This window comes from Desmodus rotundus, chromosome X (assembly GCF_022682495.2).
Source record: "Desmodus rotundus isolate HL8 chromosome X, HLdesRot8A.1, whole genome shotgun sequence".
Lineage (NCBI taxonomy): Eukaryota > Metazoa > Chordata > Mammalia > Chiroptera > Phyllostomidae > Desmodus > Desmodus rotundus.
The window spans coordinates 40,553,850-40,576,832 of NC_071400.1; the positions used below are offsets into that span (position 1 = coordinate 40,553,850).

The 22,983-nt window shown below is 43.8% G+C and overlaps 1 protein-coding gene across 2 annotated transcripts in view; it reads left to right on the top strand.

Moving 5' to 3' along the window:
- Positions 1-22,983, top strand: part of DRP2 (dystrophin related protein 2) — a 48,120-nt gene that overhangs the window by 14,169 nt on the left and 10,968 nt on the right. Inside the window, exons 1-19 of one of the 2 annotated variants that reach the window (XM_024578734.4) lie at positions 1,896-2,031; positions 3,110-3,273; positions 4,880-5,036; positions 6,805-6,925; positions 8,512-8,780; positions 9,161-9,307; positions 9,751-9,829; positions 11,794-11,854; positions 12,167-12,228; positions 13,255-13,329; positions 14,229-14,430; positions 14,652-14,737; positions 17,077-17,234; positions 17,573-17,739; positions 19,567-19,678; positions 20,924-21,060; positions 21,369-21,434; positions 21,686-21,751; positions 22,619-22,762. In XM_024578734.4, coding sequence (XP_024434502.1) covers positions 3,227-3,273; positions 4,880-5,036; positions 6,805-6,925; positions 8,512-8,780; positions 9,161-9,307; positions 9,751-9,829; positions 11,794-11,854; positions 12,167-12,228; positions 13,255-13,329; positions 14,229-14,430; positions 14,652-14,737; positions 17,077-17,234; positions 17,573-17,739; positions 19,567-19,678; positions 20,924-21,060; positions 21,369-21,434; positions 21,686-21,751; positions 22,619-22,762 — 2,156 coding nt within the window. In that variant the 5' untranslated portion in view covers positions 1,896-2,031; positions 3,110-3,226. Of the gene's footprint in view, positions 1-1,895; positions 2,032-3,109; positions 3,274-4,879; positions 5,037-6,804; positions 6,926-8,511; positions 8,781-9,160; positions 9,308-9,750; positions 9,830-11,793; positions 11,855-12,166; positions 12,229-13,254; positions 13,330-14,228; positions 14,431-14,651; positions 14,738-17,076; positions 17,235-17,572; positions 17,740-19,566; positions 19,679-20,923; positions 21,061-21,368; positions 21,435-21,685; positions 21,752-22,618; positions 22,763-22,983 lie in introns of those variants that run through there. The other variant, XM_045186582.3, reaches the window with a different exon arrangement.

Genomic DNA, 22,983 nt, shown 5'->3' on the forward strand with positions numbered 1-22,983 from the left:
AGCCCATTTTGAGGGAGAATAGTGAGGGAAAGTCAAGGTGCAGAAAGGCATATGATCCAGGTTTCTTCTGAGCTATTTTCCCCACATCTAGCCAGAGAAAAGTGCTATTTTTAACATGTTCTCAAGGACTGTGTCCCTCGTTGCAACTACCTCTTCCCCAGAGTGGGACTTTCATAGGTCAAGGGATGGAGAAACTTGGGCCCTTTCAAAATGGTTGCCCTGCTCATAGTCTGCCCCTTTCATGGGCATGGGGACCTAAGGGCTTCATTTTGTGATTGAAACCAACCCTTTTCCTCTGCCAATGTCAAGTTACTTATCTTCCTTTCTTCCTTATAGCCCTGACTTTGTCTTAAAGTTTCAAGAGATGAGGAGAGAGACCTGTGGGGAGTGGAGATGAGAAGCAAACATCTTGGCCAGATGTAGAAGGCCAGAAGTAGAAGGCCATTGATAGAGAAAGAAAACAATTACTGTTATTATTTGCCTATTGTTTGCTTGGCTCTGTTATATGGACTTGTGAGTATAAAAAGGAATTAGGAGGGAACAACAGCATGAAAGAACATAGTAAGGGAGCTGAGTGGGGGGTTAAGAAACTAAGAAGAAGGCTAGAGGGAATGAAAGGCTAACATGGGTAGAGCCAGCTCATTGTGGGCGCTTCCTACAGAACCAGGAGAAGTTGGTTGTAGCTGAATCACAAAGGGCCATTTCTAACTTGGGGGTGTTCCCAGTCCAGGAGAATCTACAAGACTGGCTTGAGTTCAATTATTCCAACACAAGAAAAGCTGTGACCTGGAGCTAGAGCCACTCCTTGTTTCTTGGACTGCCATCTCCTGCCATCCCCCATCCACCCCGGATGGCTCCAACCCAGACTTGGAGAAAGGGTCAGGCAGCTGTTCCAACTATTCCTGTAGGTGGGCCTCAGCATGGAAACTATGTGGAACTGTGGAAAACCCAGAAGACTCTGTGGGAGATAAATGAAGATGGGAACAGAATCCTTTTTGGTAAACATGAAGTGTTCCCTTTAGTGCTGAAGTATGGGGGCCCAACTCGGGAATGTTAACCTTTCCTCAGGAAAGTCTTGCTAAAGGGGAGTGGCCACTTCCAGAAGGGACCCTGCCCATCATGCCGGTGGCCCAGGGAAGCATAGGAAGGGCACAAGAGCCTCCTTGGAACTGAATCCTTGCATGGAGCTACTGAGTTCCATTTTGCACTCTCCTCCCACTGCAGAGGTCCAAGGGGATGTCCATAGACCATCCATTTCCCCCTGGTCTTAGAGTGTGGTGAGAGATCTGGGGGTGGATTTGACTTTCCCTTTATCCCTCTCTGCCTCCCAAAGGCAGGGCAGAGTGCCCTTGTGTTTTCACAGGAAGCTCAGATAAATCTTCTGCTGCCCAACAACCTGATCCTGCAGTCCCATGGCTGTATCCCCAGATGTGCCACACACATCCCTCACTGCCTGAGGACATTTTCTTAGTCAAGGACAAGGCTTATTTCTAAGCCCATCCTTCCCCCAGGCCTTTGGAAAATTGCTTATCAGAGAGATTTGTCACCCAAGTAGTCTGATTCTTGCCTCCACCTCAGAGGAAGGGTGGGCCTAGAAGCAGAGTCGGTCCTTTGTGTCTTCCATAGCAAGGGAAAATAAATCAGCAGAAGCTACCCTCTGTATGCCCCTCCTCATCACTGTGGAATGCTCAGTCCCACTCCTGCCAGCCTTGCCAGTCTGGGAGGGACCTCCTGGCCCCAGTGTGGTGGGCCAAGTTGGGAGCAAGCTGGAATTCCCCAGGGACAAAGCTCTGATTCACTGGCTGATCCCTGACATAGCCACCCCCTCCAGATTCTTGGGGGGTCAGTAAACAAACAGGGTGACAGCTCCCACCTCCTGGCCTAGCTCAGCTCTGCCTGCCCTCCCTGAAGGAGTCTGCTCAAAGCCTGTCAGGACTCTGCCTATGGCTCACCAGGCACTGGGTCTGGATTTATGCTGAGGGATAATAATGGAGCTGCCCAATCCTGCCACGGAGTCCCCAGGCAGCACAGGTAGTGTCAGCTTCATGGGGATGCAGAGTGACTGAGTTGAGAGTTTTGCCCCAGAACCTGGCTGCTCCCCCATTTCCCTTTTAGTATGTGGTTGCAAGCTGTGGTTTTAATGGAATGATTGATTTTCTAAATTGCCTGAAGATTCTTGTGTGGGGAGGAAGTTTTGTGTCGGGAGGAAGTCTTGGGGGGAAAGGGAGACTAGACAGTCTCAACCACCAGAAGGACTGTGTTCTTTCCACAGAAGGCACGCAGGTGGACAGGCAGGTGGTGGGTTTCCCCAGGCTGGGGTGGAGAGGCTCAGCTGAGATTTCTTCCTCTACACTGTCTCCCTCCATCCCCAACTGCCCCGCCCTTGGCTGGGTAGTCCTGGTATTGTGCTGGAGGTAGCTAACTTCTTAGGGCTATTTGGCACAGCACCATTCCCCCAAAACCCCACATTGCCCCACAGGGTGAACAAGTGATGAGCTCTGAGCTTGAGTGGCCAAGGCAAGATTTTGGCAGGTTCCATGGCTGGTTCTCTTAGCTCTCCACTCTGGTCAGAGTCATTTGGAGATCAGGATCCAAAATGCTGCTTTAGCCCTTTCTCAATCCATGGAAGTTAAACAGTGCTCTTCAGGAGAATTTCCAGGCTTCCTGACTGTGGTGGGAAATGTGGGTGGGGAAGAGGGAGAGGGCTAGCTACTGAGGTTTTTTTTTTTCCCCCAGAGGCTGGGTAAAGTATGGGACCCTGAAATAGGAGCCTACAGCTCACTTTGAATGCAGTGGTTGCCAGTATTTGGGCAATTCTGAGCAGCTCTTATGTAATGCAAGGACTTCCAGGATCATATCCAGGCAGTAGACCTGGCACAATTTACAATAATAGGATAATACTGATAGTAGTCAGGAGTCATATGTGACCAACCTATACCAAGAGTGGACCTTGAAATGAAGAGTCACCAAACTGTCCTTCATCTTACCCACAAAAACATTCTGTAACAATTCTTCTTTTCCCTTGTTTACATCTGTCCCATCCTTGTCTTCCTGTAGACCAGGGTGTGGCACACTCCAGGGATTACAGGATGTCTGTGTTTTTGTCTAGGTTAGAGCTGCTGCCACCTCCCCTGCACCTCCTCAGGATGGTGCTGGGGTTTTCTGCCTAAGCCCACAGCTGTTCAACAGGTCTGTTGGTGCCATTCGACCCTTGGAATCATCAGCCATGAATCTGTGTTGGAATGAAATCAAGAAGAAGTCTCACAACCTCCGGTAAGTCCTGCTGCCTACAAACAGGGGCCCTGGGGATCTGTCTTGAACAGTGTTGGACTCCTTTTGCTGCTACAGCTTGTCATTCTACTCTCAGCCTATGTATCACACTCTCATCAGCCTCACTGTCCCCTTTCCCCCCCTTTTCTTCTCTGACATTGGGGAAAGAGACCTGGGTCAGAAGTCAGGAGACTTGGATTTTAGCCTCAGGTTTAAGTAGCTGTGTCACCTTGAATAAGTGGTTTGAGTTATCTGAATTTGAGCTTCCATTTGTTTGGGAAAAATGGGTGTAGGAATAATACTTGTCTTTACTACCTCACAGTGTTGTCACAAGGGTTCAAATAAGATCTGAAAATACTAAATTTAAAGTCACTGATATACAAATGAGGGATATGATTACTCTTTCCTCCTCTTCTTCTCATACTTGTTCTTCAGCTTGGTAGATCTCATCTGCTCTCTCTCTCTCATCCTTTCATCCTTGTATTCCCATCCATTGGTTATTAACCCACCTAGCACTCCACAAACTAACGGCAAATTAGTAAGAGCTGGAAGGCAATTTCTATATGTTTTCCTCTTTTCCCTACCCATGTGTGTATCCCCCATCCTTCACTATTCTTATCTGCTCCTATCATCAAAACCCAAACCCATACCTTCTGGTGGGCTCTGGTAGGGATGAGGCAGTGTGGAAAAATTGAAAAATATAGGCTCTGGAATCAGATAAACCTAAGTTCAAGTCATAACTCTATCAGTGACTCAACTGTGTGACCTTGAGTAAGTTACTTAACCTCTCTGGGCAATAGTAGTACCTGCTCAGTAAAATTGCTCTGAGATTTAGTAGAAGCAAAAATTTAGATAAACGGATTAGTCCCGATGGTAGGGTGGCAATGAATCATTATTGTTGTCAGCTAAGGGGAATGGGCTTGATGGCTGCACACAGTCTAAGCTGGCTTCCAGCTTTCTACCATTTGGACCTCAGTTCATGGTTCATTGTGGAGGGAGGCAGACAGAGATGATTATACAGTACATATTTTTCATATGCCGTATGTTATAACTCTAGGCTTTGTTGCTATTATTCTTTGGGACCCTTGGAACTGTTATATTTGTATGCATCTTTGCACATGTGAGTGTCTTTATTCAAACACCTTACTTGCCCTTCCCACTTACTGCATCTTCTCTTGCTCAGAGGGCAGGCTCTGAGAAGCCTCTGTGGATGAGCAATTTGGCATGACTTGAGTTCCTCTGGGGCACGAGGGCAAGAAGACAGCTGTCACCTCTAACAGCTTTGCTCAGTTTTCTGCCCTTCCCAGCCTGATGTGGGGCATACGACTTAATTAACTAATGTCCACAAGTTGATATGTTAAGCCACTTAAGTTTGGAACACCTCCCCGCCCATGGTCCTATCCATTGGTTTTAGCACTGAGCTCCATGTGGAGGTACCACTGTGTGTGGGTAAGAGGGAGGGGATCTGGACCTCCTCCTACTTCAGCCAAGGTAATTCCCCTTTAATATGTTTTATATATTAATGTCCTCCATAAGTATTTATTTGGGAAAAATGTTTTTCTACTTAAAAAGAAGACTGAAAACCACTGGTCTTACCCATTGTGTGCAGAGCTCGCCTAGAGGCCTTCTCAGACCACAGTGGAAAGCTTCAGATCCCTCTCCAAGAGATTATTGACTGGCTCAGCCAAAAGGATGAGGAATTGTCAGCTCAGCTGCCCCTACAAGGGGATGTGGCCCTGGTGCAACAGGAGAAGGAGACACATGCGGTAGGTTAGAATTATGGAGGCCGACAATCAAAGAAAGATAAATACCATATGATCTTACTTATATGTGGAATCTAATGAACAAAATAAACTAACAAACAAAATAGACACAGAAGCATGGATATATAGAACAGACTGACAGATCTCAGGGAAGGTGGAGGGAGGACTGGATGAAAGAAGGTGAAGAGATTACCAAAGAACATATATGCATGACTCATGGCCACAGTCAACAGTGTGAAGTCCAGCAGGGAGTGAGGGGTGCTGGATGGAGGTGGGCAAAGGGGGGAAATAGGGGACATGTGTAATAGTCTCAACAATAAAAAATGGCAATAAATATTGGGGAAAGTGCTAAACTGTAAAAGAAGAAGAAGAAGAATAGTTGTGGAGACCATGATATGTGATTCTCAGTCAGGAAGGGATCTCTTCTGCAAAACCTGACAGAAGGACACCAGTCTCTGCTTAGACACTTAAAGTAACAGAAAACTGCATGCAGTCCTAAAGATCTGTGGATATCACTCCACAAAGTGAAATCCTTCCTCTCTTTCTCCCATCAAATATTAGCCTCCTTTAAAATCCTGCTCTAATTTGAAATGGAGCTATGGAAAATTAACATAATATAACATTAAATGAAAAAACACAGGATACAAAACCATATACAGGTGAATCTGAATTATATAAAAATCTATATGGATGGTTATATATGTATACACACAGATGAAAACATAAGAAGGAACTATATAAAAATGTTCACAATGATTAACAACTTTAGATGATGAAGTTAGAGTTCTTTTTAATTTTTATACTTTTCTGAAATTTCTAAGATTTCTGTGACATACATTATCTCTATAATCAGAAAATAACAATGGAGATTTCTTAAAAACAAATGCAAAATGCACTGGAAGAAATGATAATTATGTAATATGACAGATGTTAGCTAACATGGCAATGGCAACATATTGCAATATAAGGGTATTAAATGAATACATTGTATACTTTAAACTTATACAATATTATATGTCAATTATATCTCAATTACAAATTCATACAGAATGGAATAAAATACAGCAAGAAAATTAATAAACTATAATTGTGTGCCACAGCATAGATGAATTTTAAAGACGCTATGTGGACTGAAGAAAAACATACAAAAAGAGGATATATTGTATGATTCCATTTATATAAAGTTCAAAAATGGAAAAACTAATCAGTGGTATTACAAGACAAAATAGTGGTTACCTGACAGGGGGTGGGGGAATGGAGAAGATGAGATAGTGACCAGAAGAGGCCATGAGGGGGCCTTCTGGAATGCAGGTGAAGTTCTATTTCTTGATTTCAGTACTGGTTACAGAGATGGAATCACTTAATGGAAATTCATTGAGCTGTACACTTTTGATTTTTGTACTTTTCTCTATGTATATTTCAACAAAAAAGTAATTAAAATCTTTATATAATCTGGCCTGTTCTGGTTTTGATTTCTCTATGCCCCCATAGGGGACTTTTGAGTGTTCTCGAGAACCAAGATTTCCATTCCCCAATCCTCATGATTTTCTCTACCCTGAGGCATAGAGAGACCCATTTATATTACATAGATGGTCCATTGTCAAAGAGTTATTCTTTCTTTTGTTATAGGGAGGATTACACCTCTTTTTGTCTGGGTAGCCCAAAGGTACATGATAATGCCAAAAGATCAAGTTTGCACTGAGGAGAAGAAAGGCTGTGAATTGGGGGGTTGAAAGACTTTCCCTGTTGACTGTGTTGCTAAACTTCACAGGTCTTTATGGAAGATGTCAAGTCTCGGGGACCCTATATCTACTCTGTGCTGGAGTCAGCTCAGGCTTTCCTGTCCCAGCACCCATTTGAGGAACTAGAGGAGCCTTGTTTGGAGAGCAAAGGTAGGTGGTCTTCCTCTCTTCCCCCTTCTTGAACTACAAACCACTAACCACCTTCCTGCCTTCCCCAAACTCATTTTCTCAGCTGTTACCTAGGAGGATAATTTTCTCCTAGGAGTCCAAAGTTGGGAAGGAGAAAGATTCATACTGCAAGAAAAAGCAGAGAACAAAGCCTGGAGCAGGGTACACACACTAGCATGTGACCCAAAGCTGTATGCAGCTTGGGAGCATCATGTGTGGTGTTCTAATGAGGCATGAAAAAGAAAAAACAGTAGATTCATATGCATTGATTGAACTGACTCAATGAATCAAAGTAGTAGTATGTCCTTTTAAAACATCCCGCTTGATTCCAACATAGAGACATGTCGCAATGCTCTAATAAACCAGCAAAAAAAAAAAAAAAAAAAAAAAAAAAAAAAACCTTTTTAAAATCTGAAAAGTTAGGTAATGACAGTTGAGGAGAAAAATTGATTATGACTTTTTGATACTGACCCTAGCGACTTCTGGCCCCTTACCTCAACAGAGTGGGCCAGTCTAGGTCTAGGTTCCTATTATGCAACTGGGATCCATGGTGATTAGGTGTGAATGGTTGCCAAGCAGCTCTCTTTTCCAGAAGAGTCAACTCTCTGAAATTGGCTATGAAAAGCGTAGAAGGACTCTTATTTGTTGAGCACTTTGTCAACGCTGTTGACCCTCTCCTTTACTTTGAGACCCTCAGTAGGAGTTTGGTACTCAATTTACTGTCCAGTGGGCTTCATATAGGACAAGCTTAAGAGAGAGCAGGACAGTTCCAATTAGCCTAGAGTTTTAGGACTTCGAATCTAATTCTCATGTGCGGTCTGACTGAGGAAGAGGAAACCTACAGTTTAGGAATCTAGGTGGAAAAGCTGGGCAAGTTATATTAACCTCTCCTGGGTTGGTCCTTCAGGAAATGCATCCCTTCTTTGGATGGAAATAGGCAGCAGACACTAATGCAAAACCACATTCCAGGGTCTTGTGAATAGGACTCTGGATTATTTGCCTCATCATGCTTCTTAAAATATTTTACTCACTACTTACCTTGCCCATTTTTAAAGAATATGAGGAAATCCTCGGGATATAATAGACAGAAAATAAGAACATGATCTCTTGACTACAGTAGTGGATCCATGGACCTACACATGATAAAAATCACATAGATCTAAACACACACACACAAACAAGTATGAGTAAAACTGGGGAACTCTAAACAAATTGGTGGATTGCATCAATGTCAATATCCTGGTTGTGATAATATACTATAGTTTTTCAATATGTTACCATTTGGGGAAACTGGGTAAAGGGTACATAAGATCTCTGTATAATTTCTTAAAACTGCATGTGAATCTATAATAATTTAACTTAAAATAAAAAGTTTAATTTTTTAAACACCTAAATGTGCAAAAGGATCTCAGCCATGGGAAAATATGCATTTGTATAAATATATGCACAAATGCACGCACATGCACACACACACATGCACATCTTACAAAGGACTGTCTTTGTCTCTTTCTTTCCCTGGGCTTCCCCTGCCTGGTTAGCCATACCTGTTTTCCTGCTTGCCCTTGCAGATACCTCTCCCAGACAGCGGATTCAGAATGTTAGCCGCTTTGTGTGGAAACAGGCAACAGTGGCCAGTGAACTATGGGAGAAGCTAACAGCCCGCTGTGTAGACCAGCACCGCCACATTGAACGCACTCTGGAACAGCTGTTGGAGATCCAAGGGGCGATGGAGGAATTAAGCACTACTCTGACTCAGGCTGAGGGAGTCCGAGCCACTTGGGAGCCCATTGGGGATCTGTTCATTGATTCACTCCCTGACCACATCCAGGCTCTTAAGGTATGCACGACCCCTCACCTGGCTACAGTCCACTCTGATGCCTGACATTCCTCCCTGACCCTGACAAATTCCCTGCTCCTGAGAGTTCATTGTTGACCAGGACTACCAGTTTATGTGCTAGATTTCAGTGCTGCTTCAGCTAGTGTCTTCTCTGTCCTTCTACTGTCTTCTCTTTCTCTGGTGTTTTCTGAGAGTAATAAAGGAAGAGGATAAAGATAGTGGCCACTCACATCTTAGTCCCGTTGCCCTAATAGGCAAGCACCCAGGTTATGCAGTCGAAACAAAATCTCTGAGCGAAGAGGGAAGAGTTGAAGTGAATGACTAATAGTTTCTCTTTTCTACTCTCTGTCCACTGTGGGACTTGGGCCCTGGTTCTAAAGCTATTCAAAGAAGAATTCTCCCCGATGAAAGATGGAGTGAAGTTGGTGAATGATCTGGCCCATCAACTTGCCATTTCTGATGTGCACTTGTCAATGGAGAATTCCCGGGCCCTGGAGCAGATAAATATCCGGTGGAAACAGCTGCAGGTAGAGAAGTCTGGAGTGAGCCATGGGGAAGCCTCAATAAAACTAGGCTTGGGAGGAAATTCTCTAGGCTCAAAGGAAGTGAAGGGGCATTGAAGTGGGATCTACATAGGAGAAGAATTGTAGAGAATTTGGGGCCAAGGAACAGGCTTCTCAACCTCTAAGCTATGGGGAAAGCTTGAAATGAAGATCTGAGAGGGACCTGTCTAAATATGGACACTTAGGGTACACAGGGACAGGTGAAGAGTGACTGTGACCTGGAATTAGGAATCTCTGACCCTTGGGAGTCCTGTGGGAGGGTTAGTAGTTAGGTGTTGGTGGGAGGAGTGGGAACCAGAGAAGAATCAGCCTGTGAGGGAGTTCACAAAGATTCTTGGAGGTACCTGGAAATCCCACACTAAATATCTGGAATGAAACCATTGACTTCCTACCTGTTCTTTCCATAGGTGTCAGTTGGCGAGAGGCTTAAGCAGCTCCAGGATGCCCATAGGGACTTTGGGCCTGGGTCACAGCACTTCCTTTCCTGTACGTGAGACAAACTGGACTTTACTTAGCAGAGCCTCCACCACCTTCCAGGAGAGTCTTCTGTTGTCCCTTGGGGGCCTAGTGAGAGCCCAGTATACATTGGCATTCCAGACACAGTAAGGTTAAAGCAGTAGAGTATAGTGATTAAAAGGACAAACTCCCCAATCAGAGAGACCTGGGTCTGAGTCACAGCTCTTTGACTTAATAGCTATGCAAGCTTGAAAAAAGAGCTTAGTCTTTCTGAACCTCAGTTTTCCTGTATATAAAAAGAAGTAAAAATATTACCTAGGTCACAGGGTTATGGGAATTAAATGACTTTTTTTTTAACAATATTTATTGAGGGCATACTGTGGACGAGATACTCTTCTAGGCACTGGGGCAACATCAGTGAACAAAACAAAGTCTTTAGTCCTGTGGAGCTTATATTCTCTTGAAAGAAGTCATACTATAAACAAATAAGAAAAAGTATATGAGGTAAATTGGTGACAAGTGCTATGGAAAAAAAGTAAAGCAGCTCAGGCATGAATAGGAAGTGATAGACTTAAGGGGGTCAGGCATTGAAATTCTGAATAGTGGTCAGAAAAGGCCTCACAGAGAACACAGAAATGGAGAGGAAACCTCATGGAGGTGAGGGAGTGAGCCATGTGCATACCTGAGGGAAGAGCATACAAGGGAAAGGGAACAGCAAATTCCAGAACTTTAAGTCAGGGACATGCCTAATGACCAGCAAGGAGGCCGGTGTAGAAGAGAGCAAGGAAGAGAAAGAGTGGAAGGTCAGAGTGGTGGCAACAGACTAGGGCACAGAGGGCCTTGTAGGTTACAGTAAGAATTTGGGATTTTGTACTGAATGGAATGTAGAACTTTTGGAGGGGTTTGAGCAGAAGGGTGACATGATCTGACTTATGTTTCAGCAGAAGAGTCAGAGTGTTGGGGGTTGAGAGTTGGAACAGAGAGACCCGTTAACAAGCATATTTCAATAATACAGGTGAGGGATTAAAGTGACTTAGATCAGGCTGGTAGCAGTGGAGACAGTGGCAATATAGAGATCTGAAAATTAGATATGCACACAAAGCATTAAAATAATATCTGACACATAGGAGCTCAATAAATGTTAATGTCAGTTGGAACTATTGCTATTGTGATAACTGACATGTAGTTATACCTGCAGAGTGCTCTTGTACTCAGAAAAATGGTAATTAGGAGGTTAGACAGGTAACTGAGCCTGTCCTGGAATATCCAGAAGGTAAAGACAAGGAGCAGAGAGGGACATCCTTTAAAACAGAGGTCCCCAACCCCAGGCCATGGACCAGTACTGGTTTGTAGCCTGTTAGGAACTGGGCTACACAGCAAGAGGTGAGAGGCAGGCTAGCAAGTGAAGTTTTGCTGGCATTACTGCCTGAGCTCTGCCCTCTGTCTCTCCCCACCCCCATCCATGGAAAAACTGCCTTCCGTGAAACCAGACCCTGGTGCCAAAAAGGTTGTGGACCTCTGCTTTACAGAGTTTCTCACAGTGTAGAAATGGGCAGTACCATTCCCCAATATACCATAGGACTGAGTAGTTTGACCTTCTTGGGGAAGGACTTTGAGCCCCAGGAGGAATGTATGCTCCACTTCATAAACACAGCAGCACTCCAGCTACCTGTGGCTGAATGGGTAGAAATGCCAGCCTGATCATGGAGAAGATTGTCAGGGTGGCTAAAGTCAGGTATTCCTATTCATGCTCTTGCCACATCTCTAGAACATGAGACTACCATTGACCTCTTCTCTTTCCATTGCCCTAAGATCAGGGAGAGAAGTGCACTCAGTTTTTGCCCCATCTTTAGGGGCTGTTAAGAACTGCCAGTGAGAGTCAGGCATCCCCTTTGGGGCTTGACCTCTACTTGGGAAGACAGAGCAGGGGAGTTTCTAGGGGCCTGAAGAGCATTAGTGACCAGTTTCTTCTTCTTTCTCCTCTCCCTTACCAGCCTCTGTACAGGTTCCCTGGGAAAGAGCAATTTCACCCAATAAAGTTCCCTACTACATCAAGTGAGTGACTGTCTGAATCATAAGTGGGTCAATCACCTGTCTACCCCCTCGCTTACCTTTCTTTTTTTCTACCTGTCCCTGTCCTTCCTTATCTGTTGGGATTCCTTCATGCATTCCAATTTTTCCTCCTACTCATCTCAAGAGCTCAAGATTCTACCTGGGTAAAGGCGAACCCTTGTGGCTTAGGATCTTCAGGGTTCACCCCTGGATCCTGCAGCTCCTTGCCACCAACCTATCACTGAGTGGGGTACACTTGTGTGAGGTGGGTAAGGGTGGTGTGGACCCTGCTGCTATTGATGTTTTTGTTTGTAGCCACCAGGCTCAGACCACATGCTGGGACCATCCCAAGATGACAGAGTTGTACCAAACCCTGGGTAAGAATGCAGGATTCCTGTATAGGGTGGATATTCAGCTGCCTTTGTTCTGTAAGAACAAAATGGAATCCCATTCAACAAGCAGGTGGGGATGGAAGTGAGTGCCTTGTCCTTCCTCCAGCAGCCTCCTTTCGTTTCCCCTCTGCACCTCTCTCACCTGGAGGTTCTACATTCCCCCTGGACCATTTTATCATTACATTAGGAAATTATGCTTATAGATGTGAACCAGATCTGCTTTGAGAAACACTGTCCAAGGTGTTATGAATGTGACTCTCATGTGCCATATTTTTGGCTACTAAAAGACTCACCATTAGGTTGCAAATTTTATCCATGTTGGTGTATATGAACTTAGTTCATTTATTTTAACTGCTGTAGAGTGTTCCATTGTATATACTAGTTTCTCCATCCAGTCTACTGTTGATAGGCATTTGAGTTGTTTCCAGTTTGGAGTTAATAAGAGCAGTGCTGCTGAAGAGCTCTTGTGAATGCCTTCTGGTGCACATGCACATGTTTTTCAGACTACAGGTCTAACATTGTTTCAGTGTTATGACAAACATTTTAAAAATTGAAATAGACCAGGAAATATGAAAGAAAGTACAACACATCTTTAGCAATATCATATTTGATATTAATTTTATGTTTTTAATTTATCAAATCTAGATGGTATTATTTCCTGAAATGTTTGATTCAGTTATCTATACATACTCACATGAGTATATGTTTATTTAACCATGATGTAAAATGAATTTCTCAGTTCAGAAAACATTTGAAAATCACTGATCTGGATATATAATTGGCTGGGTTGTAGCATAGCTGGATGTTCAATTTTACTAGGTATTACCATGGTGTATTCCAAGGTGATTGTATCAGTTTATACTTCCACTAGTAGTTATTCATCCACATCTTTGCTGACACTTGCTATTATCACTCTTATCTTTGCCAATCTAGTAGGTATATAATGGTATCTCGTTGTGGTTTTAATGTGCAATTCTCTGATCTGAGTGGGTGTCTTTCCATTCTTTGCAGCTGATCTGAACAACATTAAGTTCTCAGCCTACCGCACTGCCATGAAACTACGCAGAGTCCAGAAAGCACTGCGTTGTAAGTCTCCCATCACACTCCCCTTATGGCTTCCCTCCCACTCCTTCTCTTCCTCTCTGTCAGCTGTTTCTCACTTTTATCCCACCTTGGCTAGGGTTGTTGATAGGCTTGGTGGGATCTGTCCAAAGGCTGGGATATGCTAGCTATGAGCACCTGCTCTTTCCAGAGCTCTTCTGTTCTCCCCAAGCTCCAAACTTGTTTGAAAATTAACCCACAGCCATCCTCTTCCTTATCCCTTCTTTTCTGCCCAACATGGATAATCAAGCAACTGTTTTATGGCAGTAAGTATCCTAGCTTATATAGCCCCTTCTTGGGGTTATTGGATGTAGCAGCAGATCTGTTGAAGGATATGTCTGTAGTTAGGGGACAACATGGCTACAGATATAATGTGCCCCCCAGCCTTTCTCAGAAACACTGTTCATTCAATGTTCTTGACATGTCTGGTTAGTCTGCTTCCAATATTGGAGGTAGTTATAAAGATCTCCTGAGGTATGTCACAATTACCCAGGCACATTTAAGCCTTAATAAGTGGTGACTAGGTTTTCAGAACAAGACCCATGGACAAACCTATTTGCAGTTGAAATATATGTAGACAGAGAAAATCAAAATGGGATTTCTCCATTAAACAGTAAACAAAGGAGGTAAGTTTACTCACATCCCACCTTCTTGAAGCTGATGTCAAAGAACATATGGGTATAGAAACATTTTGGGTTAATTTAGGGGACCTTTTGCTGCTTTCCCCGCTCCTTGGTAAAAGAGTGGGGAAATAGTATCATAGTTACAAATGGTTTGTCTGGAGATTGAGTCAAATTTGGTGAAGCTAGTGGCTTTATCTCCTTATCTAGAGCATAGGACTCTTCTTTTGGCTATATTTTCTCCCTCTCTCCTTTCTTTCCCAGTGGACCTGGTAACTTTAGCCACAGCCTTGGAGATCTTTAATGAGCATGATCTTCAGGCCAGTGAGCATGTGATGGACGTGGTGGAGGTCATTCACTGCCTGACTGCCTTATATGAACGGCTGGAGGAGGAAAGAGGCATCCTGGTCAACGTGCCACTCTGTGTGGACATGAGCCTCAACTGGCTCCTCAATGTATTTGATAGGTAAGGGCTTGCAGCCCTTGCAGCATCCTGGAAGAAATTCAATAGGACATCTGAAGTGGGCCTGATGGGAAGGGATTGCTCCCTAGTGGACTTAGACCCAGCTCAGCTTGGGGCATGGTTGGCACAGAGCCCTGCTGAGGTCAACTCTGTGAGGGAAATGACTGCTAAGATGTTAACCCTTTACACACATTTATGTTTTCAATATCTTCTTTTAAACCTAGTGGTCGCAGTGGAAAGATGCGGGCATTGTCCTTTAAGACTGGCATTGCATGCCTGTGTGGCACAGAAGTGAAGGAAAAACTGCAGTGTGAGTACAGCTTCGAAGTCTGGAAGTGGAGTAGGGTGGAGGGAAAGATGTGGTGGGAGGAGGGAGGGTATCAGACAAGCAGAAGGTAGGTCTTATGACTCAGCAGGGGGGCTCCTGAGGCTATCTTATGATACTTCCTGGTCTAAGCTATTGCAAAGAACCCACAATAGCCAAAGGCCAAGATGGGTCTAAGGCTTGTTTTTATTCCCAGTGTCATTCCAATGGGTTTTGTTTCTTCCAATCTGATGTAATTACTTTACCAGGATCTGAGTTAGCATCCCGGGGTACCCAGAGTCCAGACTTTCTCATTCTATTTCCTTATGGTCTATCAGACTTAACCTTCTCCAGTTTGGAGCTCAAGCCATGTCACATTTTCTATTGGAGACTTCCCATGTGATTACATGGGTAGTGTGCAATAATCCCCATCACTGGAAGATGGACAGTATGTAATTCTGTAGTTTTCAACCTCTCTGGTGCATAGTGCCTATGCTTTCCCCTCCATCCTTCATCTTTTGTACACCATTTTGTACTTTTCTATAGCAAGTATCCTTAGTTGTCAAGTGCTTACTGTGTGTTAATCACTGTGCTAAATGTTGTGAGTACTAGGTTCAATTAGACATGGTCCATGCCTCAAGTGGTTTATAGTCCAGAGGAGGAGACAGAAGTACACAGAAAACAGTTTTTATAAAGTGTTAATTAGACTAATCAGAATGGCAAATGATATGTGCTATATCAGATCACAGAAGAGAAATGAAAGTGGTCTGTCTGGGAAAACTTTACAGGGGAAGGAAATATATCAAAGCATGTTTATAGCTATATTATTATTTACAAGGTTTGTCCAGAAAAAGTACAGCCATTGTTAATATAATGAGAACAGTTTACGCAACATAGATGCAACCTGGCAGCCAAGGAGAGTGGACTGGAATGTCCATGCTTGAACAATGACGACTTCACTATACTAGTCAGTGGGGGTGGTAGAGGCCATTGAGTGAGCATGTGTACTGTGTGGTCCTCACATTCAAAATGACTAAACAAGTAGAGCAACGAATCTGCATTAAATTTTGCATGCAGCTTGAACATTCCTGTGAGGAAACTATTCAGATGATTCAGAAAGCTGCAGCTATGGGCAACTGGTGATTGGCAGCTTCATCACAACAATGTGCCCACTCGTGCATCCTTTCTTATGCAGTTTTTTGGTGAAACACCAAATCACCCAGGTGACTCAGTGCCCCTACAGCCCATATTTGGTGCCCTGTGACTTCTGGCTTTTCCCAAAACTAAAGTTACCTTTGAAAGGGAAGAGATTTCAGACCATTGATGAGATTCAGGAAAACATGACAGGGCAGCTGATGGTGATTGGGAGAACTATGTGAGGTCCCAAGGTGCCTACTTTGAAGGGGACTGAGGAGTCACTGCCCTAAGTGCACTATGTCTTGTATCTTGTATCTTCTTCAATAAATGTCTCTATTTTTCATATTACATGACTGGGTACCTTCTGGACAGACCTTGTATTTCTCTCAACATTCCTTTGACATGGGGTGGACAATGATTATTTATCTTCAATTTACAAGTAAGGAAACTGCAGCATAGAGAGGTTCATGACTTACATAATGTTCTACAAGCTAGTCAGTAGTGTATCCACTACTAAAACCCAGGCTCTCTGTCTTCCATATTCATGTGTTTTCTGAGCCTTAGGTGAGGTATGAGGCATACAGACAATAATCTCTGGAGGAGGTTTTCTAAGGTTGGGGTGTGGTGGGAGGGTTCCCACAAGGGCAGATATAGCCCATATTCAAATATAAGTACCACAGCCTATTCTACAATCACTTAGAGATAATTCTTAGATGATCAAATGCTTTTAATTATTTCCTCTTTTTTGGGGTTATCTGTGTCAGTTTATCTTTCCATTTGTGTGGATAATCGATAAAATACTATGGCATAAGCTAGGAAAGGATAAGGCAGACTAACTGTGACTCATGTTCAGGTAACTCTAAATCCCACACCATTCATTTTGCTTCTTGAGAATCTGTTTTCCCAACAGTGTCTGACCCTGCTCTCACACACAGTTTGCTCTTTGTCTTCCTCTCTCTATCCTCTCTTTTTGATGTTCTCTCTCCTGTGTCTGTCTCACTTTTTCTCTCTGAATTCAGAGAATGCTCTTTTTAGAACTCTGGGGCTTCTAGAAGGTCAGGGATTGGCCTCTAGGTATTCTAGTTTCAAAATTCATTAGCTAAATCTATGTGGTCTTTCCCTGTCTTCTTTTTCTGCTCTTTCTCCCTGTACCATTCTCTGGCCATTCCTGCATCGGGGTTGGTTATGACTTATGGTGGGGCCAGCAGACCTCTTCAGCCAAGTAGCCAACTCAGGCAGCCAGTGTGACCAGCGCCACCTTGGTGTCCTGCTTCATGAGGCCATTCAGGTGCCCCGTCAGCTGGGGGAAGTGGCAGCCTTTGGGGGCAGCAATGTGGAGCCCAGTGTCCGTAGTTGCTTCCGTTTTGTGAGTATGGACCTGCTTAGGGTGGAAGGGAGGGATAATGGGAAGAAGGGAGGGAAGAAGGGAGGGAGAACTAAGAGCTAGTCTTTTGATCTGAACTACACACACATAAGGGAGTTTGATGGGGTGGAACAACAGGGCAAAGGGTTCTCTGGGTTTTTAGAGTCAGAGTCCTGCCAGAGAGGGTGCCAGCTCTATTAGGACAGGACAGAAGGTAGACACCTCTGGAGAATAGACCAAGTGAGCTCTTGCCAGTTCTCCTGCTCTTTCTGAGGGCTGCCATTCTGAGGACAAGATACTTTGGGCCTCAGCCATTGCTATTTGGCTTCTTGTTTCCCTAGAGCACTGGGAAGCCAGTCATTGAAGCTTCACAGTTCTTGGAATGGGTCAACTTGGAGCCCCAGTCCATGGTGTGGCTAGCTGTTCTGCATCGGGTCACCATTGCTGAGCAAGTGAAGCATCAGACCAAGTGCTCTATCTGTAGGCAGTGCCCCATCAAGGGCTTCAGGTAGGTAAAACAATACCTGATGGAATCATAATAATTGCAAATAAGCCACAGTGCAAATAAATCATATATCACAAAAAATGTATTACATAATTACATAAGTACAGCTAATCTATTGTATGTTTTTATATATTGTTGTAATTCTGTTGCAGAATTTTTGACTTTTTAAACAATCTTAAATATTTTCTTTTGTTTAGTTGTATTATGAAATATTCCAGACCTACAAAAATATATAGAGAAGCCAAACATGGTAGGTGAGGGAACAGCACAGAAAGGAGAGTAATTTGCTTGTGGCTTCCTGGGGAGCATTAAGTAGAACCCAGAAGGCCCAGCATACTGACATAAGAACATCTATGTACCAAATGGTATGCTTGCAAATGGTTCACAACCGACTCTCAATAAAGCGAGAAAAAAACCTAATTTGTAGCATTTGCTAATTTCCATGATGTAAATACTCCCACTATGAGCAATGTCTGGCTACCCACAGAAGGTTGGGAAGAAATGTGCAGTTGCACACTATATATAGTACTTCCACCATGCACATTAAATAGATGAAATAAGTTTTGAATATTTATTACTCATGTTTTTAATATCATTTACTTAATTGTGAGCTTAGATAATTTATTTTTAAAATAATGGCTGTGACCTGGCTGGTATGGCTCAGTGGATTGGCCTGTGGACCAAAAGGTTGCTGGTTCAATTCCCAGTCTGGCACATGCCTGCATTGTGGGCCAGATCCCCAGTTGGGGGTGTGAGAAAGACAATGATCAATGTTTCTCTCGCATATTATGTTTCTCTTCTTCTTTCTCCCTCCTTTCTCCTCTCTCTAAAAATAAATAAATAAATAATGTTTAATAGTAATTTAAAAAGTGGACACAAGAGACCCTTTTAAAAATAAAAAATAAAATAAAATAATGTCTGTATTTAACAACTGGCTTGGAAAATCCCTGAAATTTTAACAATTGGTTCTTGTGAGTGAGCTATTGTGAGCCAGCTTCAGCAGCCCACAGTACGTACCCACCATCAAGCTTAAGAAATAAAATGTTATTACAATACATTTGAAATTCCACTGATTGCATTCCCATCCTTCTCCCACAAAGTAATCACTATCCTGAAATTGGCTTTCATCATACAATGCTCAATTTTTTTTTACTTTTTAAAGCACTAACACACACTTTCTTCACAACCACCCTGCCTTCTATAAGGAAATGAGTCAAAGAGGTGGAATGTGACTTGCCCAAGTTCACATAGATGGTTAGTGTAGATACAGGACCAGATGTTGGATCCTCTGACTTCTTTAAGTCTAGGCATTTCACCATTCTATATACTACTAGGTCTGGGCAGCTCAGCCAGGCTTGAGAATAGGATCTAAAGGGCTAGTCTATATTAGGTAATAACAGTTCTTATTTAAAAACTTTTGAAAATAACTTTTAGCTAGTTTTTCCAGGGCTGGTAGGATAAGTGGCCTTTGTATTGGAAGAGTAACTTCTCCAACATAGGTACTGGTACCTGTAAGACTGAACCCTTTGGGGCCATCCTTGCTTAGAAAGATAGTCATAATTGTAAGACATTTATACCTGTACCCCTTCCTTTAAAAAAAAAGATGGTGAGACAATGATATTTTCCATACTTCATGGAGATTTATGTTTACTAGAATAAGACTAATCATTTAGTAAAGACTCAGCTAGTGCTATATGTAGGAGGTTGAACATATTATGGCTCCATGACCCACCCCCTTCTACATGTTTGTCTATATTTGTATATGAGGGGAATAGGGAAGTGACTATGGTCCATTGGATCCTCTGTCCTAACACCTCTCCTCTCCTCAAGGTACCGGAGTCTCAAACAATTTAATGTGGACATCTGTCAGACCTGCTTCTTGACAGGCAGGGCCAGCAAAGGCAACAAGCTGCACTACCCCATCATGGAGTATTACACCCCGGTATGGAGCCTCTGGGCCAAGTAGGAGGGGGAGAGAGATCTCAGGTTCTGGGCCCTTGATCTACTTGGGCAAGCACTGGCTAAATGTATTCTGTTTTCCTCTGGGGAGCATTTTCCCAACAGTCCTGATGATTCACCAGTTTGAGGGATTCTTCCAGCAGAGCTTCTCCCTTACCAGGCCCACAGCTGGCTATAGCAACCCAGGACTACTCTTAGCCATTTAAAATGTTCTCACTATTTTCCTGCCAACAGAAGTTTCAGGAAAAAATAGAGTAAGACAGTTTTAGGCAATGAGCCTTCTGTTGCTCCCTTGTTTTTCCTGCTTAGTTTCCTACATTGCTCCTATCACCTGATTTATACCTGCTATGTTGTCACTGTTTCCATCCCTTCTAGTCAATACCAAAGTTTTCCTCAGATTAATTACTCAGTCTCTTGGAAGGAATGGTGTATGCTCTTTACCTGGATCCCCAATTCCACTTGGTTTTCATTGGAAACCGTGCCCTTCATAGCCACCTGAGTCCAAATTGGTCAGCACCCCTGAACTCCAGCCACAGAATTTCTCCACAGCTACAGACTTAGCTTCCTGAGCTGACTCTGCTCCCTCAACTCCTTAATCCCATTCTGTCCCACAGATATTCCCAAAGCCTCAAGCATATGCAGTTTCCTGTACTGCTTTCTCCTACCCTATGTTCTCATCTTTCAACCTGTTTCCCCACAATCCATCTCTCCAAGTTGTCATTCTCTTCTCCAAAATCTGATGGTACAGAAACATATGCAACCTAGTAGGAGGAGAGACCTTGCCTTTTATTTTTCTTTCATTATCATTTCAAAGTAAATGTTATAAAAGTCATACATGGAAAACTGGCTCAAGATGGTAGACTAATAATCCTCTTCCTCCTGCTCATCTATGTCCCTATAATTTATATAAATGATATATTTTAAATTAACAAGTATATGCTCATTATAAAAGATCCAAATTATATGGAGGTGTTTAAAGTGTAAAATGAAAGTCCTCCTCTCTCCTCAACCTGGTCTCCACCCCTCTGGTCAATCAGTGGCAATCAGAGGCAATCAGTGTTCTCAGCTTGGGATGTGTCCTTTTGGACCTTTTTCCAGGAGTGGGGTGTGGTAGGCATGAACAAGACTGGAAGACCAGTCACATTTCCTGCTCTAGAGGAGCAGCCACACATATGTCATCATACCCCAAAGCCTTTAAGGTGAGTCCTTCTACCCTGTTTCTCCTCAGACCACATCCAGTGAGAACATGAGGGACTTTGCCACAACCTTAAAGAACAAGTTCCGCTCAAAGCATTATTTCAGCAAACACCCTCAGCGAGGTTATCTGCCTGTGCAGTCAGTGCTGGAGGCTGACTACAATGAGATGTGAGTACCAGTAGCTGGACAGGGGCTGTGGGGGCAGCTTTGCTGAGCCTGGGTATGTGAAGGGACTGAGTGCCATGTGGGCTCAGAGAGTGTTCCAGTGCAAACCCAACTAGTAACAGGGCAGTTCAACTTGTGCCTGACTAGGAATTCGGCCTGACCACTAGACCCTGTATATCCAGTCTCTGTATCCTGTTCCCATCAGCTCATGTCCATCTCACTAATTTTAGAAGGGGGATGGTAGTAGTGAGGAAACAGGCTGCCTTGCTACCCAGTCTTTAGTCCTCTGAGTCTTTGCTGCTTTCTTCTAGGCTGGCTTCTTCCCCGAGGTTACCACATGCTGACACACACTCCCGCATTGAGCATTTCGCCAGCAGGTACCACCAGGTTTGGGGGAGAGGAATTGTAAGGAGTCTCATGGGGAAGGGGTTTTCAGTTGGGGAAAAGAGAAGGGTGTCAGGTCAGGGGGACATGCACAGTGGGGTATGCGACAGCCACCAAGGCCCAACACTTAGGTATGGTTGGGGCAGCCCCCAAAACTGATGATTCTATTGTGGGATTAGAGTCCTTAAGATGAAAACAAGCCCCCCATCCTGTTTTCCCCTCTGTCCCTGCTCTTTTTTCCCAGGCTTGCTGAGATGGAAAGTCAAAATTGCTCCTTCTTTAATGACAGCCTGTCCCCAGATGACAGCATGTGAGTTTTCACAGCTGCTTCTATTCCACAAATAACTAGCTCTCTTTAGGATTCTTCTGCCACTATTTATTTGGGAAGGGTATATCTTTAAGGGGAGGAGGGGTTGGTGATTAGGGTCTTTGATGCCCTAAGGAAAGAAGGCTGCTTTCTGGGTATAGTATTTAATAAGAGAAACAGTCTGCTCTCTATCAAGCGAGTGGGAGAAATGATCTACTACCTCCCTGCCATCTGCCTAGATCCATTTCTATTGCAAGATCCCATATTTCTATGCTAAGCTTTGAGGGAAGAAGAATGTGCTCCCATCTAATTTTACAGAAATGAACCATTATTTTATGTTCATATGCCAAAGCCCCAGCTAGTGTCACAGCAACCCTAGGGAGACACCAGGGACTTGACTAAAGTGTGTCCAGAGAGATTCTCTGGTGCTATAGCCCCCAAAATGGGCCCTTCATCTCTAGGGAGGTACCTAAGCCTGCTCAGAAGGCCTAGGAGCTTCTAGCTACATGGATAAACCAGACCCTGATTGTGATTCAAGCAGGCAGTGATTCCTCTGGAGGTGGGGAAGGGAAGGGTAGGCAAGGTGAAGGAATAGCACAAAATGGGGATTGATCCCCAGGGGGCTTTCAGTAGAACCCAGAAGCCCCAGAATACTGAAAACCCTGTCTCCTAGTACACCCAAACATGACCTCTGCCTCCCGTGCATATTTTCACCCCTCATAAGCCTCTTTTCCCTCTCTGTAAGACTTAGAAGTTAATCTTCCACCATGCATCTCCTAAGGCCTGAGCTGGGAACTGAGAACACATGCCCTGAACTCTTTCTAGGCTCAGTGACTGGCCATATCCTTTCCTCTTCCCACACCCATGCAGAGATGAGGACCAGTATCTGCTGCAGCACTCCAGCCCCATTACAGACCGGGAGCCAGGCTTTGGACAGCAGGCTTCATGCAACATGGCCACAGAAAGCAAGGGGAAGCTGGAGAAGATCCTGGCCCACTTAGAGGATGAGAACCGGTGGGTGTGGTGATGGCACAGATCTATGTGGATTCTATAGTCAGACAGTTGAATTCAAGTGCTGGCAATTCCACATCCTAGCTATGTGGCCTCAAACAAGTGATATTATGTGATTTTCCATTTCCTCATCTGTAAAATGGGGATGATGGTAATAGTACCGCCTTCCTATGCACACTTGGGAAGATCATATGGTCAGGCATATGATGTGTTAGCCAGTGCCT